The sequence below is a fragment of the Ursus maritimus genome, unplaced genomic scaffold (assembly GCF_017311325.1).
Source record: "Ursus maritimus isolate PB19 unplaced genomic scaffold, ASM1731132v1 scaffold_28, whole genome shotgun sequence".
NCBI lineage: Eukaryota > Metazoa > Chordata > Mammalia > Carnivora > Ursidae > Ursus > Ursus maritimus.
In genome coordinates, this window is record NW_024425341.1 from 35,621,468 (window position 1) to 35,646,525 (window position 25,058).

A 25,058-nucleotide genomic window follows, 5' to 3' on the forward strand; every position below is an offset into this window, starting at 1 on the left:
CATCCTTCTCTCAGTAAATTCTATTGGTTGAGTCCTTCGCATTCGACCCACACTCTTCAGTCTTTCTGTATATTCCGTGATGCGGCTCAGAACTCCCCACAGAGACTACCGTAGCGCCCTCTGAAACGAGTCCTCCCGTACCCGAGGCAACGCGTCACAATAAACACGTGCGGCCACAGTCGTTATCAGCAGTGCGCGGAGCGTGCGGAGGCGCTTCTCCGTGAGGCGTCGCGCGGAAGCGCTTGCGCCAGGTGGTCCCCAGCACTTGTAGCTCCTGCCGCGGAGTTAACACGGACCCGACCTCAGACGACCTGGTCTCGGCTGTCGGACCGGGTGTCCTTCTGAGAGGTGACTTGGTCCTCGGGGCCTCAGGGTGTTGTCCTTTCGCTACCGTCCTCCCACGAGGCTGTTTTCTTAATGGGGAATCACGTTCCTGTCGCCTCACCAGTTTTCCGACCCTCCCCTCAGCGCTTTAAGCACGAGGGACCCTGCCGAGTTCACTCGTGTTAGATTGGAAGCGCCCTGGGGTCAGGACCCAGGCCCTTTGAAATGTCCTAGCTTCTGTCAGGGAGCTTCACCCAGAGGAGGGGTTTGCAAGGTGTGTGTGGGATGAATGAACGGTTCTGTCAATGGTGCTCAGCAAGACCTAAGTAGTGGAAAAATTCAGGGCGGAAACCCCTGTCCTTCCTCCCTCGGTGGCTCGCGTTGTCGCGTGCGGGAGCCGTGCAGACACTGCGGAGACCGCGGTGAGGAAGCGCCACACTCACCCGGTTCCTGCTGTGGGGAAGCCAGTGGAAAACAGCTGGTAATGAAAGGGCTCCCACACGCTGTACATGAACCGATAGCCCATTAGGTAAACCGTGGTGAGGGCTTAGGAAGAGAAGTACGTGATGTGCGGTCATTACAGGCAAATGGGCTGCACCATCCGGAGGGTCCGTGCTAACTGGGGGAACTACCGGGGTCAGCACAGTGAAGTACTCGTATGCAGTGCAACAGCATGTGCCATGGTCCTGTGGCTGGAGCGAGCCTGATGTGAGAACCGAAAGAAGCCACATGCAGCCCAGGTGCCAGCGAGTGGGGTTCGCATGGTGACAAGTGGGGGTGATAGCGGACCCTGGGAGCCATTTAAAGGATTTGAGCCCGGGTAACGACACAGGACGCCCGTGTGGTTGGGCAGTGGGATGGAACCTGGAAACACGCCGCACGTGAAGGTAGCACATCCCAGCTGACCGACATTTGCTTCTAAAACAGAGCAGAGGAGGAGTTGCAATGTGGGGAAATGGAAGCGTATCTTCTTAGGCTTCAGTTTAAACGGAATCTTCCCTTGCGCCTCTGATATTACCCGTTAGCAATGCTGATGCTCAGATGAGCCACAGTTGCAAATAGGCGAGTGTGTTGTGTCACCGAAATTCAAGGTACAATGTTCTTACCTTGGGAAGCATAAGCCCGTGTTTGTTTTATTCAGTAATGTATGCCCAGCTCCTAGATCTGGTCGGTACTTAAAAAATATTATGGGGGCGCCTGGGTGGCTCAGTCCCTTAAGTGACGCACTCTGGATCTCAGCTCAGGTCTTGATCCCAGGGTGGTGCTTTCAAGTGCCCCGTTGGGGCTCCACGCAGAGTGTGGAGCCTATGGAAAAAATATATATAGATGTATGTATATATATACAAAATGATTAAATGGAGGCAAGCAAATAATCCTTAGCTCTTTGGTCTTCCTTTCCAGAACAAGTCTAATTTAAAAAAATCTGAATAAATACTTGAATGTTTAATGTGATATTTCAAAAGAAAATTCACAATTGCAGTTTGCCCTTTAACAAATACTCTTAATTCATTGGGGATTCTTGTTTGTTTTGTTGTTCTTAACTTTTATCTTGCCTGGACAATTGTCCTTTCCCATCCATCCCCGTTGTGAACTAATTTTGCCAGTGACACATTTCTTGTATTCGTTTAAACTTGAGAAAACTCAAGAACTGTACGATAATAACACATAATAATTACACGTGTTGTGCATTCTGAAAAACTGTTGTAATTTCCAACATGAGCGACAATGCAGTATGTTTAAGTCATTTGATCTAAACTGAAAGTGCCCCCCACCTTATGTAAATATGATTTTTAAATCTACTTTGAACTTCTCAAAAGAAAGATGTTTTTTACACAGTATTTATACTATACTATACAGTAACAGTTTTATCATTTACAACAGATAAATGCAATGCGACAGATGCTGTCATACACATTTCCTCGTACTTTGTGGATACTTCACACACAGAATCCAGGGGAGGGTTTGTGGTGATAATTTTAAATGCTATTATTCCCCTTCAGCCCCACAAAGTAGATTCTTTCCCCACATAGTTTGGGACCATTGTTTTATAGTGAATGCTAATTCTCAGACTGAAAGTAATTTGGACTGAAATTTAATAATTGCCTTTTCCCTAAATTTTTTCCCTGTATTTTTCAGTGTAAATTAGGATTTTACTATAAAAAAAATAGCCATAAAGAACGCTTTGAAGTTGTCAATATAGAGGATACCACCACAAGAAGGAACCATGCCTGTAGAAGGAGGGAAAACTGATATGGAGAGGATTGGCCTCTTCAGTGAGATGGAATATGTTACTGTTGGTGATAAATATGTGTCAGCATTTAATCGTAAGTATATCTGGTTTTCTTTACAGCCTAATAGTGGATATTTTCCATATGAAATTTTGGATTTAATATTTAGGTTAAGTGGTATTTTTTAATGCTCTATATTTTAGGGCATTAAGTTTAAAGTTGAATAAACTTGTAAAATTTCAATAGAGTTAAGAGAGAACGTCATTTTACAAAAGCAGGAAGCTCCTTTCACTCGGATACCCTTCCTTTGTATATTTTTGTCATAGGTAATTTTACTTCTTTCCAAAGGTGCATGGTGATTTTCTATCAGAATATTTAGTTTTTAGCTTATGGTTTCTCAGATGGGACACTCTGTTATGCAAGCAGCATTTACACGTGCAACCCCAAAGGCCATACATGATTACTTTCCTGAAAAGTGAAATGCTAAGTGAATAGCTGAGGGATTTTTAGAAGAGTCATAAATAATAAAGAGCTAAAGTAAATAAACATTTTAAATGTCTCAGTTTAATTTTTGGCTATTCAATGACTCCTCTGTTCCAAAAAGAATACACTGACATGAAACATCTCCAAGATATATTGTTAAATAAAAAAAATCAAGGTGCAGAATTGTTTATTATATATTATGCTAAGCATCAAAGATGGAAAAGGGTATATATGAAAATATTCATTGGGACGTGTTTAAACATTCTCTGGAAGACAAAATATCATGATTTCCTGTGGGAGAGGACCTGGATGTACGAGTGTGGGAGGAAAATTTATTGTAAAAACATATTGAATTTGGAACTATGTGAATATATTACCTTTTCAAAAATTTAAGTTAGAAAATCAGTGATACAAATTCATATTTAAATAACTGGTTGATTTAAAGATTGTTTGTAGTTCAAAAAAATTTTCACATTGCTGAAGGACTTCCCAAATTGAGCTCTCCTAGATCTAAATTATAAAAGAAGCTCTAAATATTTATAAAAACAGCCTTTAAAAGAAATTCCTGGGCTACTAGGATTTCGTTGTATAAATATATCACATTTATTTATCTGTTCTCCTGTTCATGGAGTAGTTACTTGTTTTTGAATATTATGAATGAAACTGCTATGAAAATTCTTGTTCACGTCTTTTAGTGAGTATAGACAATTCATGTTGAGTATATATCCGGGGGGGAATTGCCTCAGTTTGAGTATGGAACACCCTTCCCTTCAACCTAAACACACCCACACGCAGGTACTTGCTGATAATCTCACACAGATGGGGAAGTGTTGGATTAAATGACTTTCAGGGTCTCTTCCAGCTCTAAAATTCAGAGTCTATAACCAGGACCTAATTATTAAAATGAGTTAATGGAAACATCTTAGGTCTTATTGCCAGTGTAGTCTGTAACACAGAGCTTTCAGTGAATGGTTTGAGACAGCATTTTAGAGCTCAAAACTCACTGGCCCCAATCACAGTATGAAACTTTTCTCAGTTATTTTTCATGTTCTTTAATTATTAGTGAGCTTAAAATTATGATATTCCTAATTTATTTTTAAAGGACCCTTTAATGAGGCTGCAAGCAAGAATAAACAGATGCTACCTGGGGGATCCAAAGAAATGTCAAACCTCCAGGCAGGTTATTTTGATCCCCATTTTGTAAGGATATTTGAAGGTGAAGGCTACGTAAGTCTGAATCAAGTGAGGAGACGGCATATGATGGAAGAAGCCAAAAAAAATCTAGGCAAAGCCTTCCTCCCTAGTAGTGGAGATAAAAAGCCGTAAGTGTTTGGGGGGAAAGGTCATAAATATATCTCCTGCACTTTTCTCTCCTCTAGCCCAAATTGAGTGTTTCCTGGAGGACTTAAGTATGATTCATTTTTTAAAATATGATTTTTAGGATGAACTTGTCTTAGGTGGAGACAGTTATATTGGGTGATATAAGTTGACAGGTAGTTTTGGTTAAGTAGATCCTCATCTCATTAAATTTTTGATTATGTCATTGCTTTCTATTAGTTATATAATAAAAGCCAACTAAATAATGCAAATACATTTGTTGGAAAACCTTGAAAAAACTGCCTTGGGTCATCTGTGCCCTTTACTCTTTTTCTGCTTTGTAAAAACTTTTAAAAAGTATACATAAAAATTATAAAATTAGGAGGAGCCTTTTTTGACAAAGAAGATAATTTATCAAGACATGTTATTTAAAAATCATTGTGAAGATGTATGGAGTTTAACAATATTTTAGTTTTGACAGTTGTCAGTGTAAAGTTTCATTTTTTTTCCTTACCTTTAAACCACTAAACAAAGAAAATCATATAGTCTGTTACATCATATTATATAGCTGAGCTTTATGATATGATGTTAATGAACACTCTGTAATGTTGACTCTGTAGAATTTATGATAGATGAGGATTGGTTAATGGCCTATTTTGTACTTAATTGTGCTATTTTTTTTTTTTGAGGTTAGTAAAACTGCAATCTTCTGAATTAATGGAAACTATTGTTTCTTCCTGGTGATTATGAAATTTTGTTTATGTGGAACATTTAAAATAAGCATAAAAAATTAAAAACATTATCTCATCTGAAAATTTGTGACTTTGGAAAATGGGAGAAATCGGATTAAAAACAAAAAACTGGTGGTTTTTTCTTACTAAAGTTAGGCAAGTCAATTCCATTGCGTATATTTTGTTCCCTTTTCAGTCATTTTTTATAAATTGTGATCAAATATGTATAACAGAAAATTTGCTGTATTAATTTGCCTCCTTTTCTTAAAACTGTATTGAAGATGTGGTTTAGGAAGCTACTATGGAACATTAGGTGGTCCCGTGCCATTCTTCAGTGCACAGTCAAAACCCAGAGAAAAATATGAGGCACCTGGAAAGAATTTGTACACAAACCCAGGAAAGAAAGGAACTGGATACGGGTAAGATATTTTTCATACTTGCGTATCATTTGTTTTGAACTTAAAAAAATAAAATTTAAAATTTCTGAATCCTAAAGTCACCACTACTTAATTTCTTTCCTTAGCTATGCAAATATTACCATAGGTAAACAGCTAACACACTCTGCTGATTTCTACGATGCACCCAAACTAAATTATAAGGTAAAATAATCTATTTTAACTTTCGTCAATCTTTCTTGTAGTTGACCTAGAGATTAATAATGGGTTGTTTTATTTTATCAGTATTTGTATTACTAGGGCGACGGTAGACTGATGTTTATGAATTGTGATAATTTTACCTTTTTGATATTAGACTTCCATATCTTGTTGTAGATCTTCTTAGCTCTTCCCAGGATGAGCTTTTATCTCCTGCTATAGTTTACCACATCTACCTTATATCTCTTTCAACTAGTTATGAGACTTCTGTTAACTTGGCCTGATCAGCTATGTCCAGTTTTGAGTAGAAGAGTCATGTCCTAACCCTTAGCCACATTCCCACTATACCCTGATAACTTGAGGCTAAGACAGTAGTGGTAGTACCTTTGGTCTAATCAAACCATTATGATCAACGAATGGAATACAGGAGTGATAGGGAGAAAGGAGAAGGTAGAGAATGGGTGAATACCTACAGAAAAGAGAGAGTGATAAGATGAGAGGAAAGTACTCTATTAAATGACAGAAATAAACGCTTAATGTACTGATATATGCCTCTACACTCATTTTATATAATATTTGACTTTGAATGAAACAAAGTCACTTATATAGTAGACAAAGCCTACGTGGGAATGAGTAGAGGAAACCTTATAAATTTAGGAGCAGTATCAACATAATTTAACAATTTCAATATAACTTAAAGGAAACTGGCATTAACGAAAAGTCAAGTTCGTTTGGACATTAAGCAATAGAACTTAAATGGCAAGCATTATTTTTTTTGTTTTAGGCATGCAGTCTTCAACACTTTTGCCGTGGTGACTTTAAGCAGCAGTCGGGCCATGAGATAGAAGGATAGTGGCCATTTTTGCAAAGGGGTGTGTCCAAACTCAGGAAGAGTTTTCTATTAAATTGAGCAGAAAACTTGGTCATTTAATAAGCATCTTTGTTTCTATGTATGAATTATTACAAAATTATGTATAAACCACTTTTCATCTGTAGGAATAGTAGTAATAACACATAATATATAAATACAAGGCAGTTTTATCAGTGACTCAATAATTATTCTTTTTTAAAAAAAGTATTTATGTATTTGAGAGAGAGAGAGCACGAGCGGGGGGGGGGGGGGGGGATAAGAAGACTCCCTGCTGAGCAGGGACCCCAGGCCCCTGGGATCATGACCTGAGCCGAAGGCAGACACCTAACCAACTGAGCCCCCCAGGCACCCCAGTAATTAGTCTTTTATCCTAAACTTTATGTGCATAAGATACTTTTCTCTCCTAATAGTAAAGTTCTGTTATTTTCAGAACTTAATATTTATAATTCAGAAATTTTATATATTTTTTAGAATTTTAAAGAGATTACTCCGCTGCATTCTTCCTTGATTGTTTCTGACAAGAAATCTGCTGTCATGCTGAGTTTTGTTCTTCTCTATGTACTTACTGTCCTTTTTCCTCTGGCTACTTTTAAGATTTCCATGTTACTCATTCGAGCAAGTTGATTATGATGTGCCTTGGTGGTGTTTTCATCTTGCTTCTTGTTCTTGGGGTTTATTGAGCTTCTTGGATCTGTGGGTTTATAGTTTTCATCAAAGTTGGAATATTTTCAGCTATTATTTCTCCAGTTAATTTTTCTGTTCTTCTGTCTTTCCCCTCTCCTTCAGGAACTCGTATTACATATGCATTAGCTCTCTTGAAATTCTCCCACAGTTTATCAGTGCTCTGTTTGCTTTTTTTTTTTTTAATTCTCTTTTTTCCTTCTTTGTATTTCATTTTGAATTGTTTCTTTTTTCTGTGTCCATAAGGTCACTAATCTATTCTTCTTGCAAGGTGCAATATGCTGTTAATGCCATCCTGTGTATTTCTTTTTTTTTTTTTTTTTAAGATTTTATTTATTTATTCAACAGAGATAGAGAGAGCCAGTGAGAGAGGGAACACAAGCATGGGGAATGGGAGAGGAAGAAGCAGGCTCACAGTGGAAAAGCCTGATGTGGGGCTCGATCCCACAACACCAGGATCACGCCCTGAGCCGAAGGCAGACGCTTAACCGCTGTGCCACCCAGGCGCCCCCATCCTGTGTATTTCTAATCTCACACATTGCGCTTTTGCTCTCCAGACATTCTACTTGAGTGTTTTTATATGTCTCTATGTAGCTTTATGAGCATATAGAATACAGTTTAATTATTGTTTCTATTTCCTTCTCTGCTAATTCTGACATCTATGTTAGTTCTTGGTTGATTTTGAATTACTGGTTTTTCTTGTTGGTAGAGGTCGTATTTTCCTACTTTGTATTATTAATGATTTTTGATTTGATGTCAGGCACTGTGACATTTACTTTGTTGAGTGCTGTATATTTTTTTTGAATTATAAAAATTCTTGGGCATTGTTCTGGGATGCAGTGAAATGACTTGGAAACAGTTTGATTTTTTTTCAGGTCTCACTTTTAAGATTTGTTAGGTGGAACAGGAGCAATGCTCAATCTAGGGCCAATTATCCCAGCTACTGAGGTCACCCCTTTCTGTGTGCTCTACCCAGTGCCCTGGCAGTCACGTTTTCCAGTATAGCTGATGGAACCTGAACTCTTGCCAGCCCTGTGGTAAGAGCCAGACACTGTAACTTCTAGTCTTTTTAGGGGTTCCTTTTTTTGGCTTTGAGTAGTTTACTCACATCTATGTGCTGATTCATACTCAACTGAATACTCTAGGGCACGGGTTGGTAGAAAAAGCACAATATTCTAGTAAAAGGTGACCATACTCTAGCAAAAGGTGATCTTTAAAGCATTGCTTTACGGTAACCTACATCAGCATCACCTGGGGTGACTGATTTTGGAGCCATCTAACAGACCAAGAGGATCAGAAATCCCTGAGAGAAGGGCTTGTAATTTGTGTTTCAAGTAAATTGTCAAGAGATTACTATGAAAACTAAAATTTGAGGCACACTGCCCCAAAGGATAAATGGAATAAATTATCATTACCACTGTGGTGTGGAAGAGGGGATATCTTTTGTATCATAGAAATAAAACATAAATGAATGTTTTAAAGAAGTGAATCTAGCAGTAAATATTTTAAAAATCTGCATTCTTGTGTTAAAATTTAAAAGAAAATTTAACTGTTACTTCTAATTTGAATAATTTATGTTACATGCTTTCAAACTCTGATTTACAGAAGGAGAATGAAGAACACCATCGTTTAATTAAAGGAGCACCTTTCAAGTTAAACCTTTACCCAAGGGAATATTTTGATACCAATCCTTATTCGTCTGAGAAACCTTTACCACCAATTAAAAAAACAGAGAAGAAAGAATTACTTTCACACCCCTTTAAGCCCTCTTCTCCGGGGAAAAAGGTAAGTTAAAAATTTTAGAATTAAAAATTATTACACATTATAAAGAACTGTTGCTTCTTTCTGTCAAATCATTTTATTAGCCATGTAAATAATAAACTTCTGTTTATTATTCCATTCTTATTCACAGTAAGAATTGTGAAATTTATTTTAACAAAATTATGAAAAGTCACAAAGCCTGGCTGGTGTAGGGAATAATGGAGCTCTTGAAATGAAATAATATTAATCACTTCAGGTGTATTTGAGTTTGCAATGGATTTTCTCAGTGCCTCTGCAGATCTTAGGCATAGTTATTCACAAAACCATGAAAAGCCAGACCATCTTTTAGTTTTTGAAATGGTGTTTAAAATGAACTCTCTCCTACTCTGCTGAGGTTTACAAGTGTGAGTAAAGTAAAAAATGCTTTTTATAGTTTATAAACCTTAGTTTATACATTGAGTCTTCTGTGCATTGCCTGTTCATTTTCCTTGCATATTTTCTGTTAGGATATTTGTCTTTTTCAGATTGATTTGTGAGATCTTTTCATATATTAATGATATTCTTTTGTCATTTGTGTTGAAAATAATTTTTTTAGTCTGTTGAATCTTTGACTTTAGTTATGGTATTTTGTGCTATTCAGAAATTTAATAATTTGATGTAGTCAAATTTGTCAATTTTTTGGGCTGAGTTTTATGTCATTCTCAGAATGACTTTCCTTACTACCAATATTATGAAAGTGTACATTCTTGATTTCTTCTATTAGTCTTACACTTTTGCATTTAAATCTTCATTTGAAATATATTTTGACATGAAGAGCAAGGTAAGGATTCAGGTTTTATCTTTCTCAAAATCCAGGGTTTTTTTTCCTCTAAGATTTTATTTATTTGAGAGAGAGAGAGAGAGAAAGAGAGCACGCACACACGTGAGCAAGCGAGAGCAGGGGGGTGGGGCAGAGGGAGAGGGACAAGCAGACTTTCTGCTGAACAGGGAGCCTGGCTTGATCCCTGGGATCATGACCTGAGCTGAAGGCAGATGGTTAACTGACTGAGCCACCCAAGTGCCCCTTAAAATCCAGTTTTTAAGGCAGGAGGAAACTTTGGCAGAGGATGTGCTGTGCATCTTGCTTGCAATCATGATTTCAAGGGTATATACAACTCTCGAAAGTCATAGAATTGTAAACTTTAAATGGGTGCAGTTTATTGTATGTGAATTAGATTTCAAGAAAATTGGTTTTTAAAAAAGCTAGTTGTTCCTAATATGACTGATAGAATAATTTTTAATACCACTGCTTTGAAATGGCATCCTTGTCAAATCAAAATTCCCATTTTTCCCCTTCAATTTCCATTTTATTTGATGTTTATTTCTACCTATACCAAGCTACTTTTAATTACTATTACATTTTAATTTGGGATGGTCTAGTTTCTTCTTGTTACTCTTTAAAAAAATTACATCGGCTATTCTCCAGTATTCTTTAGAACTTTGAAGTTATGTTCTAAAACTCTGGGGAAAACGAAGATGTTTGGTATTTTGCTAAAAAGTTAAATCTTCAGATTTTTGGATGTATTAGCATATTTATGATTTGAATCATCTGATTTAGAAATAAACTACTTATAAAAACCTTCAGTTCCCTTGTAGAATTCTATATTTTACTTCACGCAGGTTTATATATCTTATATTTTATTCCTATTTATTTTAAGGCTCTGGTCAACAGTTTTTTTTTCCCCCCTCATATATTCCCTTATGTAATTTATCTTTATAAAAACATTTGATAATTGGTCATTTCATTAAGTTTTCTTATGTTCTAATGGGTATTATCTTGATTCTCTTTTGATTTTTAGATATATGATTACATTATCTGCAAATAATTTTGCTCCCTCCTTTCCAGTATTTATAGCTCTTAAGTCATGTTCTTGTCCAGTTTCTCAGGTTAGCAACAGTGGCCATCCTTTGCCTTAATCTCGAATTTACTGAATTACTTGAATTTACTCCAGTGTTTCATGTTTATAGATGCCAAAAATAGAGATAAATCAGGAATGTATGTAGAATTATATTGAATGTTTTGGTGTAATCTACTTGGACAATATTTTTTTTCTCTCTTTGACTTGTTATAAGGTGAATAATAGTAATAGATTTCTTGGAATGAATCCCACTTGGCCATGTTGTATTAATCTTTAAGTGTACTAATTTATCTTATTTGTTAATATTTTAAATATTTTTGCATCAATAAGTTAAAGTGTAACTGGTCTGTATTTTTTTAGAAAAATATTTATTTATTTGAGAGAGAGACTGAGAGAGAGGTGGGAGAGAGAGCAGGAACAGGGGAGAGGGAGAAGCAGGCTTCCTGCCCAGGAGGGAGCTCAACCTGGGGCTCGATCCCAGGATCCTGGAATCATGACCTGAGCCGAAGGCAGGTGCTTAACCATCTGAGCCACCCAGGCGCCCCGAACTTTTTTTTTTTGTATGCATTGTTTTATTTTGGTATAAGTAGATGTTAGCATCTTAAAATATCAGGGAGACTTCCTTATTTTTCTGTGTTCTTTGGCAATTCAAATAGCACCACAAATAACCCATTCCTTGCAGGCTTAAAAGAATTCTCATAGGAAATGTTCTGGTCTTAATTTCTTGTATGGTGCCTTTGGGATTTCTATATCTTTTGAGTCAAGTTTGATATTTATATTTTCTTTGAAAATAATTTCATTTATGTTTTCAAATTTACTAGAAAAGGTTTACAAAAATTTCTGGATATTTCATGTATATCCACTCCTTTCTCATTCTTAATTATATTGTATATTTATTTAATTTATTTTGTAAGGCATCATATGGTGGTTTGGTTTGTTTACCATATATATTTTTCTATTTTTAATTCACCCATTTTGATTTTAGCTTAATTAATGAATTTATGTTACTTTTCTTAAATTTCCTTCTTTTTTGTTACTCCTCAAAAGGATCTATGTGTCCTCAATCTAGAAAACTTGAAATATTACAATTATATATTTTAATTAAATTTTCATGTATATTTGGCTTAGATACTATAAGATAAAAAATGCCTACTTAAATGGGTTATGATTCTATAGAGTTTTCTTGGTAACTTTATATAATATAAAGATTAAAATTATGGAAAATCAGTTTGGAAAGTCAAAACAATCATTTGTTTTGTGTACAGGTCAAAAAATAATTTTGATTGACTTTTCTTAATAGACTATAAAAAACTATAAAGTAGATCACGTTTTCCTCTCACCTTCTGTTTCTGTGCTATTCCTTATTTTTAAAATTTTTTATTTTTTGTATCTTTTTCATCATTGACTGATATTTAATAAACTCATGTTATGTCAGCCTCCCAGTTGGACAAATCTTACCTTTGGCCTCTTCTCTGAGCATCCTCTGGTTCTGAACCTTAACTCCTTTCTGCGTCAAAATATATTTGACCTAAGTCTTGCTCTCTCAGTAATAGGTTCACCCCTTAACTAGATGATAGCCTGATCTGGTAAACTCTTACTAAAATATTAATACTTGACAAGAGTTTGAATATTACCTTCTTATAAACATTCGCCTTTTCTTAGAGAACTTTTGGAAATTACAGTGGCAGCAGGGGGACTGCTGGTATTTGAACAGTATGGGCAGACTTAGTTTTATTGTGCTTTGCTTTTTGTGCCTCACAGATACTGTGTTTTTTACAAATTGCAGGTTTGTGGCAATCCTATTTTGAGCAAATCTATTGGCGCCATTTTTCCAACAGTATTTGCTCATTCTGTGTCTCAGTGTCACATTTTCATACTTCTTGAAATATTTCAAACTTCTTTATTATTATTACATTTGTTATGGTGATCTGTGATCAGTGTGATCTTTGATCAGTGTGATCTTTGCTGTTACTACTGTAATCGTTTGGGAGGTGACATGAACACCAGCCATGTAAGATGGCAAACTTAATTGATCAATGTTGTGTGTTCTGACTGCCCCACAGACTGGCCATTCCCCCTTGGGCCTCTCTCTTTCCTGAGAAACAACAGTATTGAGATTAGGCCAATTAATAACCCTACAGTAGCCTCTAAGTGTTCATGTGAAAGCAAGAGTTGCATGTTTCACATTATTATTATTATTATTATTATTATTATTATTATTATTATTATTAGAGAGGGAGAAAGAGACAGAGGTGGGGATAGGAGGGACAAGGGGAGAGTGATAGAAAATCTCAAGCAGATTCCCTGCTGAGTGCAGAGCCTTATGAGGGACTCAGTCTCACGAACTTGAGATCATAACCTGAGCCAAAATCAAGAGTTGGAAGCTTAACGGGCTGAGCCACCCAGGTGCCCCACATGTCTCACTTTTTTTTTTTAAAGATTTTTATTTATTTATTCAACAGAGATAGAGACAGCAGCGAGAGAGGGAACACAAGCAGGGGGAGTGGGAGAGGAAGAAGCAGGCTCCTAGCAGAAGAGCCTGATGTGGGGCTCGATCCCATAACGCTGGGATCACACCCTGAGCCGAAGGCAGACGCTTAACCGCTGTGCCACCCAGGCGCCCCCCTCATGTCTCACTTTAAATCAAATGCTAGAAATGATTAAGCTCAGTGAGGAAGGCATTTCAAAAGCCGAGATTGGCTGAAAGCTAGGCATCTTGTGCCAAACAGTTACTCAAGTTGCAAATGCAAAGGAAAAGTTCTTGAAGGAAATTAAAAGCAGTACCCCAGTGAACACATAACTGATAAGAAAGCAAAACAGGCTTCTTGCTGATGGAGAAAGTTTTAGTGGATAGAAGATCAAGCCAGCCACAACATTTCCTTATGCCCAAGCAAGGCCCTAACTCTCTTCTATGAAGGCTGAGAGAGGTAAAGATATAGAAGTTGCAGCAAGTTACAGCTAAGAAGACCTAGCTAAGAAAATTCATGAAGGTGGCTACACCAAACAACAGATTTTTAATGTAGATGAAACAGATTTTTATTGGAAGAAGACACCACTTATGACTTTAATAGCTAGAAAGGAGAGATCGCTGCCTGGCTTCAAAGTTACAAGGGACAGGCCGGCTCTCTTGTTAGGGGCTAATGCAGCTGATGACTTTAAGCTGGAGCCAGTGCTTATTTACCATAACCAAAATTGTAGGGCCCTTAAGAATTGTGATAAATCTACTCTGTGTTCTATAAAGGGAAAAACAAAGCCTGGATGACAGCACATCTGTTTGACATATTTTACTGAATATTTTAAGTCCACTGTTGAGACCTACTGCTCAGGAAAAAAAAGATTCCTTCCAAAATATTACTGTTTATTGACAATGCATCTGGTCACCCAAGAGCTCTGATGGCGATGTATAATGAGATTAATGTTGTTTTCATGCCTGTTAACACATCTGTTCAGGAGCCCATGGATCATGGAATAATTTCAACTTTCAAGTCTTATTATTTAAGAAATACATATCATAAGGCTATAGCTGCCATAGATAGTGACTCCTCTGATGGATCTGGGCAAAGTCACTTGAAAACCTTCTGGAAAGGATTCACCATTCTAGATGTTATTAAGAATATCTGTGATTCATGGGAAGAGGTCAAAATATCAACATTAACACTTTGGAAGTTGATTCCAGCCCTTATGGATGAATTTGAGGGGTTCAGACTTCAGTGGAGGAAGTAACTACAGATGTGGTGGAAACAGCAAGAAAACTGGAATTAGAAGAGGAGCCTGAAGATGGGATTGAACTGCTATAATCTTATGGTAAAATTTTAATGGATGAGGAGGTAATTCTTAGGTCTGAGCAAAGAAAGTGGTTTCTTGAGATGGAATCTACTCCTGATGAAGATGCTGTGAAGATTGTTGAAATGCCAACAAAGGATTTAGAATATTATGTAAATGTAGTTGATAAAGCAGCAGCAAGGTTTGAGAGGATTGACTCCAATTTGAAAGAAGTTCTGTGGATAAGACATTGTCAAACAGCATTGCGTGCTACAGGGAAATCATTCATGAGAGGAAGAGTCAGTCAATATGACAAACTTCATTGTCTTATTTTAAGAAATTGCCACAGCCACCCTAACCTTCAGCAGTCACCACCTGGTCAGTAAGCAACCATTAACATCAAGGCAAGAACTTCCATCAGCAAAAAGAATATGATTCACTGAAGGCTCAAATGATGTTTAGTATTTTCTTTTTTTAGCAGTAAAGCATTTTTAAATTAAGGTATATACATTGTTTTTTTAGACACAATGCTATTACACAGTTAATAGACTACAGCATAGTGTAAATATAACTTTTATATTTACTGGGTAACCAAAAAAATCATTTAGCTTGTTTTTTTGTGATATTCACTTTATTGCAATTGTCTTGAACTGAACCCACAATATCTCTGAGATATTTCTATATAGACAACTTTCTTTAAATGTAAAACCAACTCTATAGACAATACACAAATATGTATGAACTTCTTCAAAATCTAATTTTGTTAGAAGCGTTTTACAAAACTACATTAAATTGTCTCACTTTTATTTGTAGGCCGGTGGAATGAAGGCAGGAACATTTGACCCTTACCCTTCACATTCTGCTGACCCTTATGTGGTTAAATTGGCAAACCAGATTTCCAGCAAAGGCGCTAAGATTTTCCACCCACCAGGTGGACCAAAAAGCAGACCAATTGAAAGTATAATGACTATGAATGTCAAAAGGTACTTATATGTTACCTTAGTCTGTAAACTAAGAAAAATTGTTTTTGAGTTTTTGATCCCTTCAAAATAATCTCTCTTATTTATACATACTTTAAACAGTGACAAATCTGGGTGTCTGAAAATCTCAGTTCCTTTTATGTAGACTATCTCCCTTGTAGAAGTTCTTTCCCATCTTCTGGAAGTTCTAATTGAAAAAGCTTAATTTATCTGTACAAATGATTCTGTTCATAATATTTAAAGCAAATCTATAGTATCTTATTATGAGTTGTTTGAGACTGTTTAGGTATTTATAGTTCAGTTAGCAGTACAGGTTAACATTTGTTTCTGAAAGGGTGTTTTTGATCTTTGTTAAATTATTATCTTTATGTGGGCTCCAGGCTCTCAGTAATTATGAGGAATTCTAATGACACTTAAGATTTCTCTCCTTACATTTGAAATAATCCTTTATGAAATCTTCTAGGAAATATTTTGGTCAGTTAAAAAAGCTATTAACATAATTTTATAATCCTTTGAGGGAAAGCATATTATTAAAGTATCTTAAAAGTTCAATTTTACCCAAGGTTTGAGCACTCTCAACTGAGAAGTTCTCGGGAGTTCAGAATGTAAATTAGAAAAGGACAATCCATCATTCCTTTTTTGTGTGTGTCCAAGATCATGAATAAGTAGAAGAATTGATTTGATTACCTTCCTATCTATTCATTGAAAAAGTTTTAATACCAATTAAGCTAATTTACATATTTCTAACTTCAATGTAATCATACACTAGATTAGGTGGACACCAAATTCACGTTCTTTTCTTTTATTAAAACATCTCAGTACCTCTGTATCACTTGTGAACAGTGATTATAATACCAATCTTACTATCCTATCCCAAAATAAGGCTGCTTATCATTATTTATATAATTTAACTGTTGTCTAAAGGCATAATATTCTAAGGGGGCTAGTTGGTGGAAATGGGAATATATGGAGTCTTTTTTTCATATCCTTTGATCTCCATCCTTTGGCAAGCCCCTTATCTATCAGTACTCTGCCCAACTCTATCTAGGTAATATAGAACAGAGAGTAAAAATTAGAATTTTCTTCACCACACTCATCCTCAAATAGATGGGATTTTTTGGGGGGGTGGGGGAGAGGGAGCAGTTTCAGGTTTTCTGAGTGTTCTTTTCTATCCAGAGAACACACCTGAGAAAGTTCTATGATATATATGTTTGTAGCAGAGAAAAGAATAACTGATTGCTCTTTTGGATAATCAGAAGTTTATCTTCTGTTTAGTAATTTTGAATTTATTGATACTTTTTATATTATCACAAATATTATCCAAAAGCAAGTTTTAGCTTCTTTTACCCCAATTTTTTAAATTAATTAAAATATTTTATTTTTAAATTTATTTTAGAGAGCGTGCAAGTAGGGGGGAAGGGAGAGAGAGAATCCCAAGCAGACTGCACCAAGTGCAGAGCCTGATGCGGGGCTCCATCCCACAACCCCGAGATCATATGACCAACCAAAATCAAGTCAGATGCTCAACTGACTGAGCCACCCAAGGACCCCTTACCCTAATATTAAAACTAATAAATCTCTGGGTGGTATTTATAATTGGTCCCCCAAACCAATTTTTCCTTCTTAAATTAAATTTTAAGTGATGCTTTTTAATCTGGTGAGAGAATTTAGTTTTGGATGATTAAATTTTTATTGCAAAACTTTTTATACAAGAATGGACAGATATATTACCTGCATCTAAAAAATTAAATGTACATTTATTTTCCAATTTTAGGGCACTAAATATGAAGAACTACAAGACTGCTTCAGTACAGTCCTGTTAGCACCTGGAAGACAAATAGCTTTCTAGGTTGTGACTACCAGTAATTCATTATTGAGTGCTAATTATTTGCCAAAAAACATAAGATGTGAAACATATCTCAAGCATTTAAAAGATACTTAAGCCTGAAACTCTAATATTCTTCCTTGTTTTAGTACTATTACGTAAGGAATAAATAGTATTTGTTAATAATATATGATTGTTGGTCTTTGTTTAGATCTGTGTTCTGGGGAGAATATAATGTTTAGACATTTCATAAAATCCTGAACTGTTGTCTATCATTTGAAAGCTTACTCATGTTGAAGAATTGTAAGCTTAGAGAGCCAGGGTGAAGGCTGGGGCTGGAGGGGTAGAAAGAGCACATTAAGTTCTTACCTTGTGTTTCTTCTTGGAGGTATTTGAAAATTGGATGATAGACTATCCAAGTCTCATAGCCCATTAAAGCATTCTTAACGTCAAAGAGAAATATGGATCTACTCATATTGCATAGATTCATGTATGCACATTATAGAGTGAGGCAAATGTCTCCATTTATGTGGTCTCATGCCTTCTATTTATGGCCTGTGTAAAGCTTCGTATTAGCCAATGGCAGCCCCCGGATGAGTTGGAGGAAGGGAGAATGACGAAAGCCCTTTTAGTTGAGTATCTTACAAAAACACAAAGTTACAAGATGGATGAGGTTTGTCTTTGGTGTCCCCTCATGTGCATTTGCAGCTGTCCAAAGCTGTCTCTCCTGGAATATCCTGCTCTAGGTCTTATTCTCTTGTTCCCAGATTATCTCTTTTTCATTTGCCCTACACTTTAAAAAAATATCTGTCCTTAAAAAGAGGTTTTAAGTGGAAAGGGTATTTAAGGGTATTTATGATTTAAGTACATTACTGTAGTTCACAGTGAGGTCTTATTCACAGTCTTTATTCAATTGGGGGTGGTGGTGATGGTATTTAAAAAGGCAAATTTATAATATCTATTAATGTAATATATTGGGGAAGTTATTTTTGACTCATGGTGATTTCCTTAGTACTTGTCCCTTTGCCATTCTAGGCTTTTCAGGGCTAGAAATCAGAATGTATAGAGGCTGTAGTACTCTTCTTTTCAACCTGCTTTTTTTGGGGGGAGGGAACTATATCAATTCAGATGTATCTGGCTTTTAAAAGGATTACAGATGGTACAGAGAATTTTTACTATTGTAAAATATATATATATATATACACACACACACACACATACACACACACATATATTTGTATATATATTTATTTTTAAATCTCATATTTACTTTTTTCTAAAAGAATATTTAAAATCTTTATTTCCTATGCAAAGGACAGTGTGGAATGAACATCCTAAAGACGTTATCAAGGATATAATATGACCCAGAGGGAATACGTTTGTCTTTAGGAATAATTTTACCAGGTGCACATAACTGAATAAAAGTCATATATATTGATGTGTTATTAAATAAGCCTTATAAATGCATGCATTCTTTTGAGATGAGGTTTATATTTTCAAATTTTATTAAAATCTAAATAATTGCTCATTTACACATATCTTTGTTAGCTATAATTAATTTTTATTGATGTGCCTCTATTAGCAACATACACTTCATATAATATTCATAGATGGGAATCCTCATCTAATGCCTTACTGGAGAGTGTAAGAAGCAGTGTGACAATTGGCAGAGCTTATTTAGAGTTTACATAAATGTATTCTGTCAACTTACAGAAAAGCAAATGCAGAAACCAGGAACAGGAAGAGTGAAGCCTGTAGAAAAACTAAGATACTTGAAATGATACTAGAGGAACACACACACACTTGATTTAAGGGACATAAACTATTTATGATGTCCATTGATTGTTTTCCTTTTTTTTTTTTTTGAAAGGTTTTACTTAGAGAGAGAGAGAGAGAGTGTGTGTGTGTGTGTGAGTGTGAGTGTGTGAGCAGGGGGATGGGAGGGGCAGGCAGGGGAGGGGAGGGCAAAGGGAGAGGGAGAGAGAGAATCTCAAGTAGACACTGCATGGAGCACAGAGCCCCTTGGGGCTCCATCTCACGACCCTGAGATCATGACCTGAGCTGAAATCAAGAGTCGGATACTTAACTGACAGAGCCACCCAAGTGCCCCAACATTTTGTTATTTAAATTGTCTTGGTCATAGAAAATATGAAAAGAGTTTTAATTTATTTTATGAGGCTAGCATAACTGAACAAGGATAGATTAAAAAGGAAGAAAATATTTCTAACTTATTTAAACCCCTCCCCCAATCAAGTATCAGCCAATGAATCCACATTTTGAACGATCATAGAATAAGATTGATTATTCTATGACTACTACGATAGCTTGACATTAGTGGATCTATTATTAAAATTACCTTAATTAATATATTAAAATGGAAAAAAATACATGTTCCCTCAATAGATGCTGGAAAGCCATTTGACAAAATTAAATACCCTTTCCACTTAAAACCTCTTAGGACATGAGGATTAGAAAGAATATTTCTTACTTTATAAAGGATACCTATCAGAATCATAACAGACGTTAAGCTAGAGCCATCAACAGCTCTAACACTGTGCTGGAAAATACAGTTAATACAGTAAGACAAGAAAAAACACTGAGGGGAATAAATGTTACAAAAAGAAATACAACATTATTCCTTGCAGGTGATATAGGTACCTACAATGCAAAAAGAAACTTTCGAACAATATTAGAGATAATAACATAGTCCAATTAACAGGATGTATATAATGATCTGCAAAAAGATAGTTTTTTTATATGTCAGTTAGGAAGTGTGAAACTATTCTATTTACAATGGAAAAAAGCTACGGAAACTTAGGGTTAAAATGAAAATATAAAATAACAGCCTGAATAATATACCATGTTCTAGGGAGACTCAATATTGTAAAAATGCTATTTCTATCTACATCAATAGATTTAATGCAATTTTATCAAAATCTCTACAGAATTAAAAATAATAAAACTTTACTAGCTTCTTCTAAATTTTATTTTGAAGACAAAATATGAAAATACTGGTAGGAAAATTTGAAAGAGGATATTTGTCCCAACCAAAAATATACTATGAGGCTATTTATAACATAATTTTTTACAACATTAATATGTTAGGGGATTCCAATTAAAACTGGCAGGCAGAACACATTTATTTGCTGGCTTTCTTTCTCTGATGCTAAAAACATAATACTAAAATAATGAGTCCAGAAAAATGAATAAGGGGAATAATCAGAGAATAAGGAGTTTCAAAAAAATACAATAGACTAAAAATAAATAAATAAAAAATATAAAAATAAAAATAAGAATAGAGCTAGAAACATTAAAGTGTGTTTAGGAAAGACTTTCTCTCCCTTCAGATTTCCCTCCCTTCCCCTGTGTTCCTAGAAATCAGAGAGGGAGACGACCCATGAACCATGGAAGACTATGGACCCCTGGGGGGGGGGAAACTGAGGGTTTCAGAGGGGAGGGGGATGGAGGGAGGGGTTAACAGGGTGATGGGTACTCAGGAGGGCCTGTGTTGTGATGAGCAATGGGTGTTATACGTAACTAGTGAATCATTGAACACTACATCAAAAACTAATGATGTACTATACAGTGGCTAACTAAACAGAATTAAAAAACTAGCCATATTAAATAAAACACTTGGAATCACTTGGAAAAAAAAAAAGGAAAGACTTTCTCTGTCTATTTCTTTGTTTCTCTTACCTCCTTCCTATCCTCTGTACTTTAGGCAGCCCAGAATTTTACCCCCAGATAAAAAATAAAAGATCTTGCCTCTAAACATTTGGAAGATCTACCTAAGGAAAATTGGGCTACAAAAGTAAGGTTCTTATTCTAGCATTATTCTCATAACAATACTTAACCCTGGTTGTTTTTTGGGAGGGCTCCATTGCCTAAAGTGTGGCTCTCTACTTATATACCTTCAGGTGAAGAACGGCTAGTCAATAGCCCGGTACACACATACCCATAGTCACGGGCAGCTTTTCTATAGATGGGGGAGATTCAGTGGAACAACATTCCTACAGATACTAGCTACCTAGAAAAATTACTGCTATGTTCTGTCCATTCTTATGACTTTCTAAACTTCCCAAACTTGACTGTCCCAAATTGGCTTCTGTCCAAAGTAGAGTAAGGGGCTGAACTTATTCTCCTAACTTAAACAATTGAAAACTACAAAACATACACAACCCTTCTTCTTAGACGTTGGACACAGTGCAGAACTGTGATCAACGAGAAAAAGGAAACAACTGAGGTGAGTCCTGCAATTGCTTTATATTTGGAGGCACTTTCTGAACTGGAGAGGATGGAGAGGAATCTCAAAGTATGGTAGCCTTGCTCAGATGAGACAGAAATTGGAAATCAGGAGTTTAAAGTGTCTGGCATTTGTGGGGTAGAGTTCTAGAGAGAAAAGAGCTACATAGGAAAAGAGTTCAGAATTGTGCACTGGCGTACCCTTAATTTTGCTGACACCTAAGGCACACATAGGGTTAAATTCCATGAAGGAAGGCAAAGGACAACTAGGGACCTGTCAGTTAGCTGGTTCCCACAGCTTACAGAGGGCCAGGAATCATTTGAGGATGAGAAGTTCCCACCAGTTCAATGAGGGTCTTTGTCAGTCTCTCAGGGCATTTGGTGCAGATCCCAGAGTATCTACACTACATTAGAGGTTACCCTAGACCCACCCTAACAAAAATTTTAAAACAAGTCTCATATGGATCAAGATGAAACAGAAGTAACTAATCTCAACAGAACTATCCCCTTTTCTGTAAAGGAAAACAAAGCAAAAATCTGGACAATTAACAATATGAAATTTATAGTATTTGCCTTCCAATGAAAAACTACTAGACATGCCGAGAGGCAATAACTAGAAAAAAATCAGTCATTAGAAACAAGCCCCCAAATGGCAGAGAAGATGGAATTAGCAGCAAGGACATTAGAATAGCTATTATAACTATGTTGATTTATTTAAAGAAAAATATGAGCACAATGAGGAGAGAAATTAAAGGCATAAACAAGACCAAATGGAAAATCTAGAAATGAAAAAGAAAATAATTGAAATGAAAATTTTCAGTAAATGGGAACAATAGCAAATTAGACATTGCAAAAGAGAAAAAAAACTAGTGAAAAAAAAAACAACTAATGATCATATATATTATCAAGTCTTAGAAAGCAGCAGAAAGAAAAAGATTTAAATAAATAGGGGCTGAAAATTTCCAAAAATGAAGAAAATTAAAAACCCTGAATCTAAGATGCCCAAGGAATGATAAACAGGATAAACAAGGAAAATGCACACCAAGACACATCATAATAAAATTACCGGAAAGCACTGATAAAGAGAAAAATCTTAACATCTGCCAGAGAAAAAAAGACTATGTATGAAAATTCTTATCAGAAACGATGCAAGTCAGAAAAAGAATGACATTTTCAAAGAGTTCAAGGAAACTGCCAATTCAAAATTCTATATTCACTGAAACATATTTTTCAAAAAATTAAGGTGAAATAAAGACTGAGAAAGAGAAAAGGTGGGACCTGCATTACAAGAAATGTTAAGAGAAGTTTTTAGGTAGAATAAAAATGATCAGATGGAAACATGGGTTTAAAGGATGCTAGAGGGGCACCTGGCTGGCTCAGTCAGTACAGCATGTGACTCCTAATCTCAGGGTTGTGAGTTCAAGCCCCATGTTGGGCATGGAGTCTACTCAAAAAAATAAAAATTTTTTAAAAACTTTAAAAAGATGCTAGAAATGATAAATAGAAAAAAAATTTTCCCCCTCCTGGTTTAATTTCTTTAAAGAGTCAAAGATAACTTAGTATTTATAGCAAATCTATTAAAATGTGTTGGGTTTATAACATATATAAAAGTAAAGTCTAAATAACCGTAGCACAAAGAATGGGAGGAGGAAAATAAAGATATGTTATTGTAAGAGTCTTCCATTGTATATGAATTGTTGTAATATCATTTAAAGAAAATCAGTAGTCAGCTAAAAATATATACCTCTAGAGCAGCCCTTAAAAAGTAAACAGAGATTTCTGATAAGACAAGTGGAGAGAAAATGTAATCCTAAATAATTAATACAAAAGAAGGCAGGAAAAGATAAAAGGAACAAAATAGATGGGACAAATAGAAATCAAATACATAGAAATCAGTTACAATAAACATTGATAATTACGTTAAATGTAAATAGCTAAACACTGCAATTTTAAGGCACAGATTGTCAGACTTGGTAAAAAGAAAGACCCATTTATATGCTTTCTAAAATAAACCCACTTGAAATGTAAATATATAGATAGGTTAAAAGTAAAAGGATGTACTTAGTTTTTTAGTTTAGTTGTTTTATATTGACAATGGTTTTAACACAAATATCCTATTTTGTAACCGTAAGTGTCACAGTTCTGTAATCTTAATTCTGTATTTAAATTGATAACAACGCTCAACTTTACTCCTTTTTTTCAATACCTGAATTCGTTCTCTTTTTTTTTTGCCATTTGTGTAATTTTATAATAAAGGAAAGTATGATAGCATAGTTTTCACATTTGTGAGCATCAATACTTTTTTAAAATTAATTTTTATTTGAATGTAGTTGAATAGAACACTACATCAAAAACTAAGGATATATTGTATGGTGACTAACATAACATAAATTATTTAAAAAAATGAATGTAGTTGATACACGATGTAACATTATTTTCAGGTTTATAACATAGTGATTTGACAAGTTTAACCATTTTGCTGTCCTCTCCACAAGTGTAGCTCCCATCTGTCACCACAAAATGTTACAGTATCATTGACTATATTTCTTGTGGTGTGCCTTTTATTCCTATAACTTATTCCAGACCTGGAAACCTCTATTTCCCACTCCCTTTCACTCATTTTCCCCTCTCCCCTGCCTTTCTCAAGATTACTATGGCTATTCAGGGTCTTTTGTGATTCCATGCAAATTTGAGTAATTTTTTTCTAGTTTTGTGAAAAAAGCTGTTGGTATTTTGATAGGGATTGCATTCAGTCTGTAAGTTGCTTTGGGTAATATGGACATTTTAATAATATTAATTCTTTTAACCCAAGATCATTTGTGTCATCTTCAATTTCTTGCATCAATGTTTTATAGTTCTCAGTTTGTAGGTCTTTTACCTCTTTTGTTAGGTATATTCCTAGATATTTTATTCTTTTTGGTGCAATTGTAAGTGGAATTATTTTCTTAATTATTCTTTATGCTACTTCATTTTTAGTGTATAAAAATGCTGCCAATTTCTGGGTATTAGCTTTGTATCCTGCAAATTTACTGAGTTCATTTATTACTTCTAGCATTTTTTTTTCCTGAAGTCTTTATGGTGTTCTATGTATAGTATGTCATCTGTAAGTAGTGATGGTTTAACTTCTTTACCAATATGGATGCTTCTCAGTTCTTGTCTGATTGCTGTGGCTAGGACTTCCAGTACTATGTTGAGTAAAAGTGGCAAGAGTGGACATCCTTGTCTTGTTCTTGATCTTAGAAGAAAAGCTCTCAGTTTTTCTCCATTGAGTAAGATGTTAGCTGTGGATTTTTTAAAAATGGCCTTTTTTATGTTGAGGTCTATTTCCTCTAAACCCAGTATGTTGAGAGTTTTTTTTCAAA

The 25,058-nt window shown here is 35.5% G+C and overlaps 1 protein-coding gene across 1 annotated transcript; it reads left to right on the plus strand.

Moving 5' to 3' along the window:
• Positions 1 to 167: 167 nt before the first annotated feature.
• CUNH4orf47 (chromosome unknown C4orf47 homolog) lies at positions 168 to 17,623 on the plus strand. The gene is made up of 8 exons (XM_008710474.2): positions 168 to 348; positions 2,461 to 2,648; positions 4,138 to 4,357; positions 5,365 to 5,502; positions 5,607 to 5,682; positions 8,834 to 9,013; positions 15,463 to 15,632; positions 17,404 to 17,623. Exons 2-8 carry the CDS (start codon positions 2,549 to 2,551, stop codon positions 17,450 to 17,452), a joined length of 933 nt encoding a protein of 310 aa, XP_008708696.1. The 5' UTR covers positions 168 to 348; positions 2,461 to 2,548; the 3' UTR covers positions 17,453 to 17,623.
• Positions 17,624 to 25,058: the final 7,435 nt, after the last annotated feature.

Excerpts from the sequence above, each read along its gene's own strand:
- CUNH4orf47 (XM_008710474.2), top strand. The coding sequence starts at position 2,549 with ATGCCTGTAGAAGGAGGGAAAACTGATATGGAGAGGATTGGCCTCTTC. Across the intron at positions 5,503-5,606 it reads AAGAAAGGAACTGGATACGG|CTATGCAAATATTACCATAG; the intron begins GTAAGATATTTT and ends TTCTTTCCTTAG. Across the intron at positions 9,014-15,462 it reads CCTCTTCTCCGGGGAAAAAG|GCCGGTGGAATGAAGGCAGG; the intron begins GTAAGTTAAAAA and ends TTTTATTTGTAG.